The sequence below is a fragment of the Babylonia areolata genome, chromosome 27 (assembly GCF_041734735.1).
Source record: "Babylonia areolata isolate BAREFJ2019XMU chromosome 27, ASM4173473v1, whole genome shotgun sequence".
In the NCBI taxonomy this organism is placed as follows: Eukaryota; Metazoa; Mollusca; class Gastropoda; order Neogastropoda; family Buccinidae; genus Babylonia; species Babylonia areolata.
The window spans coordinates 14,007,800-14,029,393 of NC_134902.1; the positions used below are offsets into that span (position 1 = coordinate 14,007,800).

Genomic DNA, 21,594 nt, shown 5'->3' on the forward strand with positions numbered 1-21,594 from the left:
TAGAACAACCACAATATATGTATATATTTTTTAAGAGATAGGTACACAATACATTGTGACTTCTCCAAGTGATACGATGGATGTGAGGCCACGCCCCCTCAGTCTGCACCCCCTTCCTCCTCACCCCTCTCACACGGTCACTTGATTCAGTTCTCATCAGACCGCGTTGGCTGCGTGCCAAGAATATCGCTCTGCTGCTAATTCGGTCATCTGTCGTCTGCTAACATCTGTACAGCCGGCATCACTCACTGACAGTCGCATCTTGGCCACTCTCTTGATTACTCCCTTTATTTTCTATCAGATCGTCCTATAAATGCTCATCACTATCTTCTTCGAATTTACGCTTCAATTCCTTCTGAGCATCAGCTAAAGAAAGAAATCTTGGTTGATTTAGTTCGTCACGATCGCATGTCTTGAGCACGGCGTCAGTCCGACATTTTGTTGAGCAAGCGAGGAGAGAAGTCAGGCAAACACTTGGACAGTGACCGAACCAAAACGTTCAAATAAAGGACTGCTTCATGACGTAGATGGGGTTTCTAGCTATGAATAGAATCTAGAGAGATTCCCCAGGCTAAAGCTACCACTATTTTTGCCAATGAAGTGAATGCAAACCAGGGAAAAGTCAGAATATTTCGATGACGAGTTATCTCGTCATGCAGGCAGCGAAGCATACATGCTTGCCATGACGAGTTATCTCGTCATGCAGGCAGCCTAGGGGTTAACATTTTTGTTTGTTTGTTTGTTTTTTTCTTTTATCACAGAATTTGCTTTTGTTGTTGTTCTTCCCCTTTTTCACACACCTTGCAAAAGACGGGAAATAAGGAAGATGGGAAACTGGCTCATACTTTTCCACATTATCTAGATCAAGCCTGGGCTTTTTCAGGCAAGCACTGCACTTTTTGAATTAGGTGTGTGGTTATTGGTGAGAGGCAGTTGTGAGGACACTCCATACAAACCACTAAAATTCTCCTCCATTTTGCTTTCCCTGCCCCACCACCACCATACCCACCCCCCACCCCACCCAACCCCAACCACCGTAGACCTGTGATATTGCTGTCTGCGTTACAGTTTCACAACCATAACTGCTGTTTACCGACAGCATTGTAACACTCAGTCCACACAGCCAGTCAAGCACTGTGGTCATCATTTGTAAATGATAAACAGAGAACAATACAAACTCAACATGAGATCAACACATGCCAAGTCAAAGTGCCTTTTCATAGTCGCCTGCCTTCATATTACCAACAAATATATGGTTCGCAGTCGCTCTTTTCTTCGGTTTCTAAGGTGTCAAAAGCATGCAGACTAATCTGTATTACCTGAATGCTACACCACATCTCATTTTTTTTAAGAAATAATCCATAAAGCTAAGGATGAATGAGTTCAATAATAATGTCAGGGCAAACGAAGCATTATGTTTTCAAGGGAGCAGACGTTGAGCACTCACGGTTTTCCACAGGTTTAGCAAGACAGTAGAGAAAGTCTAGTCTACAAGCATGCCACAACCAAATCTCCACAGACCCAGTTGGTAACATCAAACAAATGCTGCGTCCAGTTCATGTGTTCAAAAATAACATACACTCACATGACTGACATAAATTATAAATTCAAGCCCACTGAAGTATGTTACCAGCATATCTCTCATGCTCAGATCTGATCACAACTTGTCAAGACACTTAAACAGTCTTTTTTTTTAAGGGCCAACCGATTCTCCTTGATGAGGTCATGACCAAAAATCCTTCTTTTTCGGACAGGTAACAGTTTCAAGAATGTTACATTTGTATTTCATCAAAGATAAAATAAAAAAAATCATAAAATAAGTTAAAAATAAAAATTAACAAAAAACCAGTTCCATATAAGTAAGCACACCTTATAGGTCATCTGATTGTACAGCCTTAAGAATATGAAATGCCTTATAACCTTTGATAAAAATCTGAAAATGCTTTCTGTGAATAATAAAATCATGCAAATGCAGTAACAACATACATGGTGGACTCGTCTTTTTAAGTAATAAATGTTAATGCTGCGACTTGTTTTCTTGACTTTGAACACAGGTCAATGTCAAAACTAATGAGTGTTTGCAATAAATATTTGAATCAATGTATCTATCAGTCAAATCTACAATGAAAATCAATCCAACGGGTTGCCTGAAACTCTCATCCACTGATACACAAATGCATGCAAGAGCACAGTACACACGCATGCATATGGAAACATGATCATACACTTGCACTCGCACCCATTCAGACGCATTTACAGACTGCGAGCACATGCACGCACACATGCATACTCATCACACTTGGCGTATGTACATGATATAAAACAGTTACCCCCAAACTTTTTTCAATTTCAGAAGTGGAGAAACGAAACCAGAACTTCATCAAATTCAACAACAGCCTTTGTACACTATCCACTGACCTAATATGTTCACACAACACAGCATGCACATTCAATTTTTTAAAATTCAAACAATGCCCCAGCAAAAAAAAAAAAAAAAAAAAAAAAAAAAAAAAATCCACACATCCATCATTTCAATGTAAACTAGTGAACATCGTCCATAAGCATAAAAAGCAATCTAAAACATGAACACAGAAACACCACAAAGAGTTGTATCACATTCACCATTGTGTAGATCAAGAGAAGAAACACCTCCCAGAGATGCTGATCCTCTCTCACTGAGGTGCATGACCCACACCGTCACCTTATTTCACTCTGCAGACACCGAACAACAAGGCTCACAAACTCCGTGTGTGGGAGAAAAATGTGTAGGACCTGCGTCACGCTGACAAGATGTGGATGAAGGGGAACACATGCACCAGGCATGCGACCACTTGTGTTGCTGTTGACAATAACAGGCGTGGCGTGTGGACTGACTGGAGGTAGAACTCTTTTTACTTCCCCTTATACTTCAGTGGGTAAGGACCGGCTGTACCTTGTTCTCTAACAAATCTGCAACATGCAACAAAACGCTTGCTGAAAACAATATCATTATCACACCTGAAAAAAAAAATTTATTGTTTTTTTTCGGTTTTTTTTTTCAATGTATTAAGAAATGATATGAAAAATTCAGTGCACAACGATACTTTGGAAGGTATCTGCAATGCAAGGTTACTCACTAAACCTTTTTTTTTTTTACCCGAGCTTTCAGTACACACACACATACATAAAAGAAAAAAATGTAAAGCACTGATTCTCCCAGGGCCGAGGAGTCTGGCAGGTCTGAAACAATCTATGATGGTTAATATATATATATATATATATAATAAACAAAATTTAAAAAAACTCTGTACGGAAATGGTTCAATCCTTCAAAGTCTTACTTTTACGAGAAATATTAGCCAAAACCATCCTTTAAAAACATCTGTCACAAAAGAGTTAACCACCCATTTTAGTCAACTAAAGACAGCCTCCCCAGCCCATGGGGACTACCAAGCAGTCTGAAGTAAAACTAATGCAGGGGGTGGGACTTCACCAACAAGGCAACAAAACTAAAAGAAATAAAATGTAAGAAAAAAAAATATATATATATATATATATATATATATATACATTCTTACTATAAGATGACTGTACCCAAACACAAGAAGATTTAATGTAATATAATTCACTTCCTAACTGATAATGCTATGATGATCTGACCCTGCTCCCTCCTCAAACTGAATTTAACACCTGTTGTGGACTAGCTTCTCTGTCAAGACTGCACAAAATTTCGAAGATTTTTCTTTTCTTTTTTTAGTTCACTATCATCCCAAAGCTTTTAAAGCAGAAAAAATGAAACAATGTATAAAATACATGAATAAAAATAAGTTAATGAATTATCAAATGCGCAAACAGATAAGCACACAGGAAAAAAAAAAACAACCCAAATGTGACACAGCATGCGAAAACCCGGCGTAAGTCCCAGCCATTCTGTTTCTTTGTTTTTTTTAATGTTAATCTGTTATTTCTAAACTTTCTGAAAGCACATAAATGTCAAAAATGATAAGTTCTGACTTTAGCCGGGTTTTCATGTGCTGCATCACAAATGCAAAAAAAATACTTTTTTTTCTCAGTAAGCAACACAGCAGATGCACACATAGCATGGCCTTAACTACTTGATGGCCTTAACTACTTGAAACTACACAAACTAACTATACAAACCAACTGACTGCCAAAACTCAAGTTTCTTCAACAACGTCGGCATTTCTTTTATCTTCCAACGGTGGGAGATATAGGCAACAATTCTCCCTCAACATCACTTCCAGAATCCATTTGAATCTCCTCAACCATCTTTTCAGCTGGCCTTTCACATCTGGCCAAATCGATGTGACAAAACGCTGAAAAAACAAACTAATCTGATGAGCAAAAAAAAAAAAAAATTGACACGTCAAATCTACAAGAAAAATTACGTTGAAGTTCCTTCCCTTTGCTAGTGGTTCACACATGTAATAATCTGAGCACGGACCCCAAAGGAAATTTTCTTCCTAAAATTACGTTTAAATAACATACTTACTGTGACCCACTAATGCAGACTCCGGCAGGGGTCTGATTCCTGTCCTGTGCAAACTACTACCCGCCTATGCAGAGAAAACGGAAGTAGCTACGGCCGATAACCTTCCGAAGTAGGTTACCTCCCCTGTGCATCCCTGACTAGGTTTATGATCCAGTTCAAGATCCCTTCAAGCACTGCTTGAGTGTAGGGTACAGAGTATTAAGACATCTCCGCAGTCTAACTTTGACAAATTTCTGGATCCATACACCCTTCCACTTTTCAAAGAAAAAAAAATTCTTTGTATTCCCCTTTCTGGCTGGTAAACAGATCTGTGTCAAACTGGTGCAAGATCAGTCAGCGTGTTCTCTCTGTTTAGCATTTTTGTCTGACTCATTTAAATCTGTAAGAAAAGAGTACCCCTCCCCAAACCCTACTCATTAACCACACACAATAAACAAGGAAAATGTAACAGAAGTTGTAGGGATTACATAATAAACATGCTGAGCAACAGTACTGTACACACACACTGACAAGGTTTAAACAATAACATCAACAACACAATATATTATGAACAAACAAGAAAATATCAATTCCTAAAATCATAAAGCATCTTTTTATTTTACTTTCTAAGAATTAGCTATTTACATCAGGTCTTTGACAAGGAAAATAGTTTGTTCTGCCTATTTCTTGTAAAAGAACTCTTGAACCTTTCATTGAAAAAAAAAAAAAAGATAATATATTACTTTTTTGCCTCTTATCAACTCCAAACTTTTACAGAAGTTAAGAGTATGCAGCAAAAACCTCTCCCTACGATGTAAGTCGAATTGTCCATGAACTCCAATAGCGATAGAATAGTGTCAGTTTTTTCTTCCATTTTGGATTTTGAAGAATTTGTTTTCATTATCATACCTATGACAATTTGTTTGGCAGTGCTCAGACCTTCACAATTCCTGTCTGATTGACAGTTGACCCAGTTAAATGGGTGCATCCACACCAATACTAAAATTCAGCCACACTGACGCAACATCCAGACTTGTTTCTCTCATTCTCTCTCGCCTTGACTACTGTAACTCTCTATTGTCTGGTTTGCCTGCTTCATCCATTCAGTCCCTTCAGTGCATACAAAACTCTGCTGCCCGACTCGTCATCAGAAAGAAAAGATCTGAGCACATCACTCCTCTTTTGCAACATCTCCACTGGCTCCATGTCTCACACAGAATAAAGTACAAGATCAGCACTCTATGTAAAATATGTATTCACAACTCTGCCCTTTCCTATCTCCGTGGCTGCCTTCACCTCTACACTCCATCTCGCTCTCTATGATCGGCTTCGGATCCACTCTGTTTATGCATACCCAGATTCAAACACTCGACCGTTCTTTCTCTGTCTCTGGACCTTGTAATTGGAATGAACTTCCTCTTTCGCTTTGTCAGGTCTCCACACTCAGCTCTTTCAAGTCTGGCCTTAACTCTCTCCAGACGAAGGAATGTATGAGCATTCCTACATTAAATGTATTCGGTTTCAGATGATGGAATGGAATAGCATTTTCAAGAAATAAAAATCCATCACGCACTGTACATGTGATTTTGTGATTAGCCAAGCAGAGTGTGCTATTCTGGGTCACTCCACAATCGAATGATATGACTGGTCAGCCTGACATGTGTGGCCCATCTCGTACACATGCTGACAAAGTCACTGACCGGTCGTCTGCTCACGTGTCAGCCTGTTGGCAAAGCGGGCTCTTCTCAAAATGTTGTGAAGCGAACAAGGCAGCAACGGCAACATTTTAGGGTTGCCGAAGTACTTGAAATGCTACAAACTGAAGGGTCAGACATTGAAGAGATGGATGATGATGAAGAAGAAAATGAATTTAATGCAGAAAGCGAGCATGGGTATGGTGATTAGGGGCGAAACATTGGCAGTATTTTCTACATATGGCAAAACTAAAAATAAGATGAGGAATTTGATTTTTTTTTTTTTTTATGTAATAGCTCAACACGTAATAAACCAGTTCTGAAAGTTTCATTTTCTTACTCTGTATTTTGTATTTTTTGTAATTTTTTTCCAAACCCTTACAAATGGGGCCGTCTGTGGGGAAAAGCAAGGGAGAAAACTTGTCGTCCCGAGTGAGTTAAAACCCACCTCTTCCCAAAATAGCCTCCCTTCCCTGCCTCTTCTTTGTCTTCTGTTTGTCCAGTTTTAGAGTTATATATGCGTTTGAATGACTGGTGCAAAAGCAATTTGATTTGTCTCTGCACAAGATTCAGCACTATATAAATATAATAATAATTATTATTAATGATCTACATGAAAAGGCGCATCAACATCAATCCCCAAAACCAGCCGTAAAAGGTTACAAGTTAAAAAAAAAGGGTTAAAAGTTAAAAGGGTGCACAGACAGCAATAACAAAAAACACTCAACAGCAAATTAAAAGGGTGCACAGACAGCAATAACAAAAAACACTCAACAGCAAATTAAAAGGGTGCAAAGACAGCAATATCAAAACCCACACAGTGCATCAATACAAACACCAGAAAAACAACACCCATACAGCCAGGTAAAAGGGTATATCAACACAAACCCCCCAAAAAACACCCATACAGCCAGGTAAAAGGGTATATCAACACAAACCCCCCAAAAAACACCCATACAGCCAGTTAAAACAGTGCATCCACAGAAACACCAAAAGCCACATACATTTGCAGGCAGAAAAAAAAAAAGTAAAAGAAAATGTGGGCGGCACTTTATTTTAGCGACACGCTCTTCCAAGGGAGAGCAACGCCAATCTCACACAGAGAAATATGTTGTGACAGAAGAGTAATACAATATACTACAACACAAGACAAAACAACACGATGCAACACAACACAACCTAATCCGACACAATGTGATGCAATACAACATAATCCAGTCCAATACAATAAACATGACACAACAAATTACAACATATACTCTGCAACACAATACAATCCAACGCAATACGACATAATCCAACACAACACTATACAACACAATACAATATAATCCAACATGACACAACACAACACAACACAACACTATAAAACACAACACAACATGACACAGCACAACACCCAGCACAGTGTGCGTTACCTGCGATGATAGTGTGCCAGGGGAGAGTGATGTAGGTCAGGTTGGCGTGCAGCGCCACACTGTTGGCACGGCGACGCTCCTTGAAGTGGTGCCAGGCCTGAGCGAAGGACCAGCCCCACAGTCCGTTGTGCGGGATCTCCTCATCCAGCTCTGCTTGGGAAAGAACCAATCAATACGTCTGTTACACTGATCTGACTGACGTTCAGTGGCAAGCTCTGCTTGAGAAAAAAACAGTTAATGCATGAGTTATTACTGATCTAACGTTCAGCAGTGAAGCTCTGCTTGGGAAGAACCAATCAATATCTCTGTTACTCTGATCTGACTGACGTTCACTGGCCAGCTCTGCTTGGGAAAGAACCAATCAAAATTCTGTTACTCTGATCTCACCGACGTTCAGTGGCAAGCTCTGCTTGGGAAGAACCAATCAATATCTCTGTTACTCTGATCTGACTGACGTTCAGTGGCAAGCTCTGCTTGGGAAGAACCAATCAATATCTCTGTTACACTGATCTGACTGACGTTCAGCGGCAAGCTCTGCTTGGGAAAGAACCAATCAAAATGTCTGTTACTCTGATCTCACCGACATTCAGCGGCAAGCTCTGCTTGGGAAAGAACCAATCAAAATGTCTGTTACACTGATCTGACTGACATTCAGTAGCAAGCTCTGCTTGGGACAGAACCAGTCAACATGACTGTTACTTTGATCTGACTGATGCTCAGCTGTGGCCAGCTCTGCTTGGGAAAGAACCAATCAACACGTCTGTTACTCAATCTACGTCCAGACAAACCCATATACATTATACCACATCTTCTGGTCAGGCCTTGAGTGCACACACACACACACACACATATATATATATATATGTAATATATATATATATATATATATATATGTGTGTGTGTGTGTGTGTGTGTGTGTGTGCGCACGTGTGTGTGTGCGCGCGTGTGTGTGTGTCTGTATCTGTACTTCGAGTGGATCTCATCTGCACATTTTTGCCAGAGGACGACACTCTAGTTGTCATGGATTCTTTATCAGAGTGCATCACCAAGTGCGAGCTGCACAAAGGACCTCAGTTTATTGTGTCATCTGAATGACTAGATGCTCACTTTGATTTTCCAGTCGACGTTGGGAGAAAGAGCGAGAGGAGGATTCGAACCCAGACCCTCACACACTCTGTACTGGCAGAGGATCGTCTTAACAATTCTGCCACTTTCCTCTTGTTACTATCATCTGACAATCAGCACCAAGCTCTGCTTCTCAAAAGAACCAACACACACGTCTGTTACTCTCTGATATTCAGCAACGCTTAGAATGATGAACAGGAAGATAACGGTTTGCCGGAGACAGTGTTCACTTAAATCAAATAAGATAATACATTCCAACACTCATCATATTATGCAATTTTCACTGCTCACTTTCATGAAATAAAATGATACATTCCTAAACTCATTATAACACACACACACACACACACACACACACAAAAATACACATCCACACACACCCACACCCACACATCAAAGAAAGTTGAAGCATACCATCCTGGAATGTGCCAGCCTCCACTTCGTCCTCCTCCCTCTCCAGGCCAGAGTCCATTTTCTCTGTGTCTGACCGGGACTTCTTCATGGACACGGCCCGCCGAAACCCTCCAGGAAAACGGGACCCGGACGTGGAGCTGGGATCGCTCATGCGACGCACAGCGTACTGGTTCTGTGAGACAAGACAGTAAGAGTTTGGACTGTTCAAACACTGCAACGTGGAGCTGGCATCACTAAATGGGTCGCACAGCGTACTGGTTCTGTGAAACAAGACAGTAAGAGTTTGGACTGTTCAAACACTGCAGCGTGGAGCTGGCATCACTAAATGGGTCGCACAGCGTACTGGTTCTGTGACACAAGACACTAAGAGTATGGACTGTTCAAACACTGCAACGTGGAGCTGGCATCACTAAATGGGTCGCACAGCGTACTGGTTCTGTGACACAAGACACTAAGAGTATGGACTGTTCAAACACTGCAACGTGGAGCTGGCATCACTAAATGGGTCGCACAGAGTACTGGTTCTGTGACAACGTGGAGCTGGCATCACTAAATGGGTCGCACAGCGTACTGGTTCTGTGACACAAGACAGTAAGAGTTTGGACTGTTCAAACACTGCAGCGTGGAGCTGGCATCACTAAATGGGTCGCACAGAGTACTGGTTCTGTGACAACGTGGAGCTGGCATCACTAAATGGGTCACACAGCGTACTGGTTCTGTGACACAAGACACTAAGTGTTTGGACTGTTCAAACACTGCAACATGGAGCTGGCTTCACTAAATGGGTCGCACAGCGTACTGGTTCTGTGACACAAGACAGTAAGAGTTTGGACTGTTCAAACACTGCAGCGTGGAGCTGGCATCACTAAATGGGTCGCACAGCGTACTGGTTCTGTGACACAAGACAGTAAGAGTTTGGACTGTTCAAACACTGCAGCGTGGAGCTGGCATCACTAAATGGGTCGCACAGCGTACTGGTTCTGTGAGACAAGACAGTAAGAGTTTGGACTGTTCAAACACTGCAACGTGGAGCTGGCATCACTAAATGGGTCGCACAGCGTACTGGTTCTGTGACACAAGACACTAAGGGTTTGGACTGTTCAAACACTGCAACGTGGAGCTGGTATCACTAAATGGGTCGCACAGCGTACTGGTTCTGTGACACAAGACAGTAAGAGTTTGGACTGTTCAAACACTGCAACGTGGAGCTGGTATCACTAAATGGGTCGCACAGCGTACTGGTTCTGTGACACAAGACAGTAAGAGTTTGGACTGTTCAAACACTGCAACGTGGAGCTGGCATCACTAAATGCGTGGCACAGCATATGGATTCTGTAACACGAAACAAGTGCAAAACTGGACTGTTCAAACACTGCAACGTGGAGCTGGCATCACTAAATGCGTGGCACAGCATATGGATTCTGTAACACGAAACAAGTGCAAAACTGGACTGTTCAAACACTGCAACGTGGAGCTGGCATCACTAAATGCGTGGCACAGCATATGGATTCTGTAACACGAAACAAGTGCAAAACTGGACTGTTCAAACACTGCAACGTGGAGCTGGCATCACTAAATGCGTGGCACAGCATATGGATTCTGTAACACGAAACAAGTGCAAAACTGGACTGTTCAAACACTGCAATGTGGAGCTGGTATCAATCATGTGTCACATCTCTGGTTCTGTGACACAAGACAGTACAAAGTTGGACTGTTCAAACACTGCAACATGGAGCTGGCATCACTCTCAGCAAAGAGAGCTGTGTGATCAATGGCTTCTCCATTGAAACGGGAAGTCATTTACAGCTTAGTCTTTTGCGAAGGACTATGACTCTCAAAACTAGGAGTCAAGATTGCACTGGCTCTTTGTGCTGCAGCCTTGGGGGCTAACTGGCCTTTGGGAACCATCCCAACACAGACTGTCCTAAAAACCCTCTTGGCCAAGAGAGTATGGATGAAACTTGGGCAAGACACTCTCCACTATAATCAAATTCTATCCCAGATTACCGGGACAGCAGCTGCCTCCTCTGCTGTTCTGATGGTCATGGTCAGACATGACTGACTATCATACATTCATACTTTCCTTCATGCTATAAACTGCCTCACTGAACAATTCATTCATTCTCTCTTGGAACACCCAGTCCCGGCCTCACCTGCTCCTCGTCCTCAAAGTCAGACATGGGGAAGTCCTCCACCTTGGGCGTCTCTGGCCCTGACCCTTTGACCCTGCTGACCGCCATCTGGGCGTGACCCTTGCCCCGAGGGCCCCGCATCTTCATGAACTCCACGCGTCGCCGGTCGCTGTACAGCCCGAAGGACATGCGCTGCATCACCCGTGACGTCATGCTGGTCTGTTGGGTGAGGGGAACCACCAGGAACAGTGCATAGGAAATAGAATAATGCAAGTAAATATACATGAAAATATTTCATACATCCAGCATATTAGCAGTAATGCATAGGAAATAAAATGATGCAAGTGGTGATAATAATGCAATCAACATATGAGCAATAATATAAAAGAAATTAGATAATGCAAGTAGTGACAATAATACAATCAACACATTAGCAAAAATACATATGACTTTTTGCAAGTAGCCATAATCATACAATCAGTATGTATGCAATAACGCACAGGAAATTAAATACTGCAAGTAGTGTTAATAATGTAAGCAAAATGTTAGTAAACAAGGAATATCAAGTGCCATGTAATAACCAATAATTTCACAAATCTTGTTCCATGCGTCAGCCCTGAACAAATCTTTTGTTTTTACAATAGCATGACGCATGTTAGAGTAAGAATACATTTTTCCCCTGAGACAAGACAGCAAAGACCTTAGAGAGTGTGTTTAAGTTCCTACATCTTAAATAATAAACACTTTACTAGTATGGTCTACAAACACTTGCTCCATTGAATGGGGTATGGCATGTTTATAATTCATTTTAGGAGAAAAGTGTTTGAGCTCCGAATCTTATGAAGTGAGCGATAATCAGCAGATGTGGGCCAATTTGTTTGCCAAGCTTTTCAGGACGTAAGTGTTTAGACATCTACCATACTATTTCCAATTGTAAGTACTCATTTACCATAATTTTCAAGTTATAAGCACTCATTTACCATAACTTTCCAGTTATAAGCAGTCATTTTCCATACTTTTCCAGTTATAAGTCTTCATTTACCATACTTTTTCCTCTTAACAAGCATTTTATTTCCTCTATCTATTTTAATCTAAACATTCATTCACCAACATTTTTTTCTTGTTGTAAGCTCCATTCTTATCCTATCAAAAGCTCTTTTTAATACACTGTTCTGAAAATAAGCACTTCTTTACCATGTTGTTGTGTTGCTGTTGTTTGTTTTTTTGTTTGTTTGTTTGTTGTTTTTTTGTCTGGGTCAACTTTTTCACTGCTTTGGTTTATTTCATACGCACAAAGTGCACGCTATACACGTAACCTCGATTTATGATTTCATCCAATAAAACTATCACCCAAGTTAAGGTCTTCCTGAAATTCCGTTTTCTTTTACTTTTTTGTCTCGGTCTTTTTTCTTTCTTCTTTTTTTTTTTTTTTAATCGTGGTCCTTGCATCAAACCTGGGACGCTTGCTTCCTAAGCAGATGGTCTACTCACTACATCATCGATAGGATAAGAATGGAGCTTCCAACAAGAAAAAAATGTTGGTGAATGAATCACTTGCACTGGGTCAGCTCTCAGCTCACCCTGTTGTCGTAGGTGCGTTTAAGGGCCTCGTATTTGACAGAGCCCTGGAAGACCGTGCTCTCATAGCTGGACCCTCTCTTGTCCTTGGCGACCAGCTCTACAGCCACAAACTCACTGTCACGCACGATCAGGTCTTCAAACGCCTGCACATTTATAAGATTCATCGTGAAGTCACTGCGTGAGTGAGTGTGAGGCTGTGAAGAGATGATAAAGCATGTGTGTGTGTGTGTGTGTGTGTGTGTGTGTGTGTGTGTGTATGTGTGCGTGTGTGTGTGTATGTATGTGTATGTGTGTGTGTGTGTATGTATGTGTATGTTTGTGTGTGTATGTGTGTGTGTATGTGTATGTGTTTGTGTGTGTATGTATGTATGCGTATGTTTGTGTGTGTGTGTGTGTGTGCATATGTGTGTGTGTGTGTGTGTGTGTGTGTGTGTGTGTGTACACAAGTATACACACGTGTATACATTCTATCCTGCCTGCAGGTGGGTCAAGACTGTTTAAAGATTGGAAAAGAAAAAAAACAAAAAAAACTACTTACAATGAATTGTAGATGAATATGAATTTTTTTTCTAAGATCAAAACAGTCCAACTATGGAACAAAGCACTCTCACTCTCCCACAACATGTGACCAAATATATACATAATTCCCAGCCTCCTTTCATCATCCCGTTTCCAGTCCAAGCAGTTTCAGTTTCCAATTCAAAGGTGTCACAGCTCATGGACTTCTTCTTCTTTCGTGGGCTGCAACTCACGTACACTCGCATGTACACGAGTGGGCTTTTACGTGCATGACTGTTTTTACCCCGCCATGTAGGCAGCCATGCTCCGTTTTCGGGGGTGTGCATGCTGGGTATGTTTTTGTTTCCATAACCCACCGAACACTGACATGGATTACAGGATCTTTAACGTGCGTATTTCGATCTTCTGCATGCGTTTACACACGAAGGGGGTTCAGGCACTAGCAGGTCTGCACATATGTTGACCTGGGAGATCGTAAAAATCTCCACCCTTTACCCACCAGGCACCGTCACCGTGATTCGAACCCGGGACCCTCAGATTGAAAGTCCAACGCTTTAACCACTTGGCTATTGCGCCCGTCGCTCATGGACTGATCTACACACCCTACATGATATCAACTTAAAAATTTTTTTTTAATTCTTCTTTTTCTTTTTAAATTAGGGTGTGACAGGGCGAACAGATGCCTGGCCTACTCACAGACGCATCACACTTGTCAGTCCTTGAGAGCACACCAAATGCTGAGAGAGAAAAAAAGTCTTTGTTTTCAGATCACATCCACACAACTCTTTGGAACGAGTTACAAATGTGCCTGTCAGCCTGGACGAACAACAGAATACAAAACACCACAGCAGTAAAAAGCCACTGAAGCCATGCGGAAGACTATTCAAAGAAAAAATGCAGCCAATGCAAAAAGAGAAGTGTCACCACGAGCTACCTACCTCCTCAAACTGGTCTATGGTGAAGTAAATGTTGGGGTAGGTGACGGGTTCACTTGTTCCCTTGCTGTCCATCTCCCTGTGGCTTGGGCTGGCGTACACTTTCTGCACAACGCAGGTCAACATGAACAGGAGACGAGATCCAGTGATGACGACAGAAAATTCTATTCTTCCTAAAATTACGTTTAATCTGACATGCTCACCATGACCAACTGGTGCAGACTCCAGCAGGGGTCTGGATTCCTGTCCTGTCCAAACTACGTGTCCACCCATGTGGAGAAATCAAAAGTAGCTGCAGCTATTAGCCCCCCTTTGTAAAGTTACCTCCCTTGTGTTGATGGAAGCAGCATCCTCTTTGACGGCGGCCATCTTGGTTTTCCTGATCTGTCCTACATTTACGGCCAGGTTCTTTTCACTTTTTCTCTCACACTTTTCTTCCGTATTAACATTTCTCTTTTTGGGGTCTCTGAGCACAGGATGAAAAAAGCCGTATAAGCTTACTCTTTTACCCTCAAAAACCATCTTGACTTTAATGGCTGCCGGAAAAGAGGATGCTGCTTCCGCTAATGCAAGGGAGGTAACTACCAAGGGAGGCTACTTGCTGCAGCTGCTTTTGGTTTCTCCTCATAGCGGACTAGTACTTTGGGCAGGCCAGGAATCAAGACCCCTGCCAGAGTCTGCACCAGTGGGTTATGGTAAAGTATGTGTAATTAAAAACCATTTTGACTTTACACACACATAAAGCATTAACATGAAAACACCAGTCAAAATGACAAAGTGGTTAGCGTTAAAGACTGACCGATGTCTGGACGTAGATTTGAACCCCCATCAGAGGCGCACCCTTATGGGATTTTTCAGCCCATTGCTGGCTCCTTAGGTCCACCCTGAGCTGACCGTGCAATGGGCTCAAACATGAGAGACTGGGACCACATAACTGTGGGTCATCCTCATTGCTGCATGTTTTTAGTGTCTGCTCTTATTTCCTAACCAACACTGGATACTATGTCATGTGGTTTCAAATTTACATCACCGGATATCCACAACACACACACACACACACAAAACATAAACAACATCCCAGATTCAATGGCTTTCATGTGCTGACCAAAGTTATAAATCTCCCTCCACTTCTGAACCTGTGGCTAGATTTTCTTTTTTACTTTAACATTAACAGACTCATTGCTACTATCAATGGCAGTGGCAGTGGCAGTCTCTGCCCCAAGGGAGGCACTCACTCCATCTGAACTCAGCACTGTCAAGTGATTACTGGCATCAGTACGGGGACCACTGAGCACCACACAGAAGTGACACAGCGGCTGCGGAGGGTCTCCTTCAGTCTACTGTCTCAAGATCTCTGTGGACTGCCAGCACTGGCACTGTGACAGTATGAGACTTCATGAGGCTGTGGTGGCAGGTTTAGGGATGTGTCATGTGGGAATAATTCCGCTGAGATTGTGCAGAAGATGAGACAGCAAGATGAAATTAGCTAAAAATAAATAAATAAATCAGTAAAATGAAGTGCTCATACATACGCACATATACCCAACACTCATCAACATGCCTTTCCAAATTAAGATTCTTCTCTAGAAACAAGTAGAAAAATAACAATTTAAAAAATAAATAAATAAATAAAACAAAAAAGAAAAAGCAAAATACTGGCTTACCTTTGTACATTTCTTCAATGTCTGCAGCTCCTGAACCCCCGTTCTTGTGCAAACAGCACATGTGATATTGTAGTCAAACTGAAACAACACATTGTTCACCTTCAACTTTATCAAACATCACTGTATAGCACATTTTTCCATTGCCACTGTAGTGAACATAAAACAACGTAATTTTCACTGTCACTGTTGTCAAAATGAAACAACACAATTTTACAATTTTTCAACATATTTGTAGTCAAACTGAAACAGCAAATTTTTCAGTGTCATTGTTTTAAACTTAAACAACACATTCCTCACTTGAATACAGTAAAACAAAACAACACTTTCTTGACTATCACTGCAGCCATTCTGAATAATATTTTTTGACTGGCATTGTACTCCAGTCAAACTGAAAAACACTTCTTCAAGTTCAACTGTCACATTCAAACGATCCATGGAAAGCTCTATTGAGATTGGTATCTGCAACATCGAAGCAACAAAACCAAATATTCTGGTATGCTTCCCCCCACCCCCACCCCCCTGCTCTTGCCCCCCACCCTCCTCACCCTTCCCCTGAACCATGCCTACTTCTGTGAACCACCAGTTTCCAGATCTATAAAAGCGGAAACTTTGTGCTCATCTGTAACTTCATCTCCTGCTGCTGCCTATTTCACTGGCTCTTACCCTGTTGGCTTTTACTGCTCGGGGAGAAGACCTGGCTGTCTAAACCTACACAAGATGCCACCCAAAAACAGCACATGCCACATGGACAGACAGAATGCCTTTTTTTTTTTTCATTTCAGGTGCCCACAGCACTGAACAAAAAAATTTCAAACTGTGACCTCGATGCTAAACCCACTGAGCTTACGGATTCACCACCTTTTCCTGCTCTCCGCCACCTCCATCTCCTACCCTTCTCCCTTCTCCCTACCACAGTGGACTTGCTCCATGGCTTCTGCTACTAAAGACAGGACTGAAAGCACCCAGGATCCCTGTGGACGCCCCGACGCTGGGACCACGACAGATGAACGTGGGTGCGTATGTATTTGGGAAACTCAGAATGAGCAATGTGGGTGTAATGCCACTGAAATCATGCAGATAATGGGACAGCCAATGCAACAACAATACAAAAAAGTACCAAGGACTGCAATACTAGTGACGTGTTTTGGTGCTAACAAATACAAAGCATAAAGTTAACTCAGTTAAGTACAAAGAAAACATCAGAAACAAATAATAACAAAAGCTAAACTCAACAGAACATTACCAAAAAAAACCCCAGCAAGTTCTCCAACCTCCACTGCTCAAGACAGGTCCGAAACTAATAATGAAAAATAAAAAAAAAATACAACACTGGTGATCCTGTTTGTGGCACTGGAAGACACATCAGGAAAGTAGGCATGAAGCAAAAGTTCTGAAAACTTCTACTAACAGCACAAGGCAGCAAATAACAAGAACATCCAAACAGCCTGTCACCCCACCTGATGGAGAATGATGTTGAGGTAGACTGTCTCTTCCCAGTCCACCATGGGGTCGTTCAGTTTGGGCAGGTGCTTGGAGCCCCTCCTGTACACTTCCATCAGGGGCTGCACACAGCAAACCACACCCACATTACAGAGGTACGAACCTCAACCAGGAGTCACTACATTCATCATCATCATCAGGCCCTCAACTTAGGGAGTTGTTGGGGGGACACCAGCCTCGAGGGCTGAAGAGATAATCTCCACACTATCATAATACTATTAGATGACAAAATAGCACCAAGTAATTGCATTTGTAAACAAAAAAACAAACAAACAAAAAAACAACAGGCCTAACTACAAGGCAAGAGCTGAAAATGCTATAGCATTAAATACTTTTTTTTTTTTAACAAAATGCTAATGTTGCTTCATTCAATTACTTTAATTACCTTTTTTCTTTTTAATAACCATCAACATATCCACCACCACCAATAAATAAAAGCATCGCCATCATCATCATCATCAAAACAAAATAAAACTTTCATTCTAAAAAAATAAACACACCTTCATTTTCCCATGTTTATCTGTGACCTCGGGGTTTTTCTTGACATAGAAGAGCATGTCATCATCAGGGGAGGTGCCTCCAGATGAAAAATAGGTCATGAACAAGTTTGTCCAAAAGTTATCTGCATTGTTTGGCACCAGCTCAAATCCTGAAAAAGAAAACATAATATACACAACATTATAGTCATTTGAAAATGCATCTGGCTGGTTTAGGAATTTATCATCAGTTTTTGTTGCTTCTCATTGTCATTGTATCCATCTAGTTATCACTACCATCCTTATATTATAATGCCAAGAGTAATTCATCATTGATAATACCAATTTTAGTAGTATTTTCTGAATTATTCCATTCACATTTATGTTAGATTATTGCTTTAAGCTCATTTTCATACAATGCCTGTATACTGTTGTCACAACCCGTAAGGGGTTGCCCATGTACCCCCACCCCTTCCCAGACTAGCTAACGTCCTGACAACACAGACACAGAAAAGTTCAGCTCGGTTCTTTACTGGGGTCATAAAAAAATTAATACCCACAACAAATCAAAACATTCAAATAGATATCCCCTGTCTAACCACAGCACATTTCTATTACAATTTCACAGTCAACTGCAGCACCAGTTCAACTCAACTACGCTGCCAGAGTTCAGACTTGAACTCATCCAGACAGATGAAGACTGACGACACTTGCAGTTTCGATGGCTGGGGTAGGATCAGGATGAGAGGGGCAATGGGGAAGGGGGAAAGGTTACATTGGAAGTGTGGAGTGGAAACAGTAATGGAAGCTGGCGTGAGGAAGTTTTGGGAAGAACACAGTAGAAGGGGAACGAGGACCGTCCCAGAGTTGTGTCCTGGATTTCCGTCAAAGACAGTGGCGGCACAGAGAGGGGGGAACTCACAGAAAAATCTGTCACCAGATAAATAGGCACACCACTGGCCCAGGGTGAAAACATGGAGTCACACAGACCAACACCGAAGAAGAAAGGGGTGACAAGGAAAACGCCCCATAACTTCACAGACAGCACCCAACAGCTCACACGCTGAACGGTGACCCCTCTCTTAGGAGAGCTCAGCATCAACAGCCAAGGGATATCTTTCTCCCTTGACTACATAAGTTTCTGAACTCAGCTCAGAGTTCAAAATATTTAAGAACTGGAACATGCCACACACATATTCCAAGGAAAGAATGTGCTTGGCAAAAGCTGAGCATACACACGAAGGGGAGAGGGTGGTGAAGGAGACCGGAAGAGAGAGGGGAAGAGAGAGAGGGGGGGGGAGAAGGGAGAGAGAAAAGGGGAAGAAGGGAAGGAAAAGAGAGGTGCAACATGAACACAGGCACAATGATCACCAACGAGCCATGACAACTGTGCTGTCATCACAAAGGGACAGGAAGTGCATGAGTATACTTTTGTATAGGTTTACTGCTTTCTTTCTTTTTTCTTTTTCCCTTCTTCTTTTTCACATCTTTTTTAGGGGGGGAGGGGGGGCAGGGGGGGGAACCCGCTAAACTTAATTAACTGGAGGTGCCAAACCCCAATCGTGACTAAAGCACACATGGAGGAAAAAAACAAGTAAAATTAAAAGAACATTGATATATAATATATATATATATATATATATATATATATATAAGTCCAGGGGGAGACAAAAGATAATGGGCAGGGAGAAAAAAGAACAAAAGTACAAGTGGTGACAACAGTATACTGAGAGACAAGAAACAAAAAATACAGAGAGAGAGAGAGAGAGAGAGAGAGAGAGAACAAACTAACAAAGAGAGAGACAGAGACACACACACGCACGCGCGTGCACGCCTTTTGAGTACATGGGGAAAAAAACACAATAACTGTCATGGGGACAAACGAACACAAGGAAACAGAAGTACACACGGAGTCAAAAGAACAAGGGAAAACAAAAGCAAATCAATATATAAAGGTACAAAGTATAGGTAGGTAGGTAGGAGCTTATATAGCCTCACGGCTTTCTTGTGCTCCATCAATTGATTTGCCAGTATTTTTCATGGTGTTTAGCGCAGCGTGTTACAGTTACAAAAAGAATTTCATATTGATTGGTATGAGAAGAGTCTCAGTTATCAAAGTCATATTCTATATCTTTAAAATTTGTATCTGAATCAAGGAGGGTCTTTAAACTGTTAAGTGTTAGTAAGTTTAATGTTAGTCGGAAGAGAATTCCATTTGCCAACCACTCTGACAGCAAATGAATGTTTCCTCAGGTTAGTGTTAAAAAACGGAACAAACAATTTGCCTGCATTGCCTCTTGTGATGTCAGATTTACTCAACTGAAATAGAGCGTCGAAATCAATATCGTCCACTTGGTAAAATATTTTATATGCTTGGATCAGGTCTCCTCTCACCCTTCTGGCTTTTAGAGATGGTAACCCAAGGTATCCTAGTCTTTCATCATAAGTCATGTTTCTGCATTCTGGCAATATCTTAGTCGCTCTTCTCTGTACCTTTTCTACCGACGAAACAAAAGTACATCGACTGGTGGAGGTCTAGATACTTTTTTTTTTCTTTTAAGAAATGAAAAGATCACATGAACAAAAGTGTACGGGAAGACAACACACAGGGAGAAAGATTTTTTTTTTTTACCATTTCATACCGTAAAACTGGTTTTTGCAAGTTCGTTTAACAAATGCTGATGCCTGTCAGTGCTACGAATTCCACGTGTTAAGCGAGGTTCGGATATTGTAGGTATCGTAGGTGAAATTTACAGTAACGTTCGTGGGACCGTTTGTAAACAAACTGAGTCACATGAGATCATCCTCATCTGGTGACACAGTCAGTGGTTCCAAAGTGCGAACATTTGTGCAGCGTCAAAGAAAAAGACAGCTACGTAAATTACCAACCTGAATCTGTCTGTCCAAACAAAAACTTTTTTCTCTCGTCTGCAATGCTAGTCAGCATCAGATGCAAAGGACTTTTCGGTTTGTTCGGTGTGTCCGGAGGACCAGTCGGTGTTTCCTCCTCATCCGCCATCTTCCGTTCCATAGGAAATGATCTCAAACGGTTTGATTCTTGCTTTGGCCTTCATAGAGGTTCCAATCAAGTTATTCCGAACAACAAAATCAATTTATGAAAAATGTTACACAGTGTCAAACGTTCGAAATGAAACTCAAACATGCGGTGTGCTATTTGACGTGAGGGAGCAAGAAAAACTACTGTGGTGGAAAATGTTCTCTTCGCGGATATGAGCGAGTAATGTGCGTGTAAGTGTGGGTGGGGGTGTGGTGGGGGGTAGTGGGGGGTGGGGGTCGGGAGGGGGGGTGGGCTGTGGGGATGGGGAGGGGGGTGTAGGTATGGGATGTATGGGTGTGAGTGTGGGTGTGCGTACGTGCGTGCGTGTGTGATGGGCGGGGGATGCATCCATGTTGGTGTACATGTGAGAGTGTATGTGTCTGTCAGTTTGTCTGTCTGTCTGTCTGTCTGTCTGTCTGTCTGTCTCTCTCTCTCTCTCTCTCTCTCTCTCTCTCTCTGTCTCTCCTTCTCAGTGTGTGTGTGTGTGTGTGTGTGTGTGTGTGTGTGTGTGTGTGTGTGCAGACGGTGTGTCTCTGTGTGTGCAACATAGCACATTATACAAACCGCATCAAATCGGAATGCTACTTATCAATAAAAGAAAAGCATTC

General features: G+C 41.8%; 1 protein-coding gene across 1 annotated transcript; it reads right to left on the bottom strand.

Annotated features, from left to right (window-relative positions):
• Nucleotides 1-1,050: 1,050 nt before the first annotated feature.
• LOC143301348 (uncharacterized protein KIAA0930 homolog) lies at nucleotides 1,051-20,947 on the bottom strand. The gene is made up of 10 exons (XM_076615568.1): nucleotides 20,818-20,947; nucleotides 17,953-18,101; nucleotides 17,410-17,514; nucleotides 15,953-16,030; nucleotides 14,292-14,393; nucleotides 12,834-12,977; nucleotides 11,275-11,472; nucleotides 9,122-9,293; nucleotides 7,583-7,732; nucleotides 1,051-2,949 (listed from the first exon to the last, which is right to left on the bottom strand). The coding sequence occupies exons 1-10, from the start codon at nucleotides 20,945-20,947 to the stop codon at nucleotides 2,909-2,911; spliced, it is 1,269 nt and encodes a 422-aa protein (XP_076471683.1). The 3' UTR covers nucleotides 1,051-2,908.
• Between the last annotated feature and the right edge of the window lie 647 nt (nucleotides 20,948-21,594).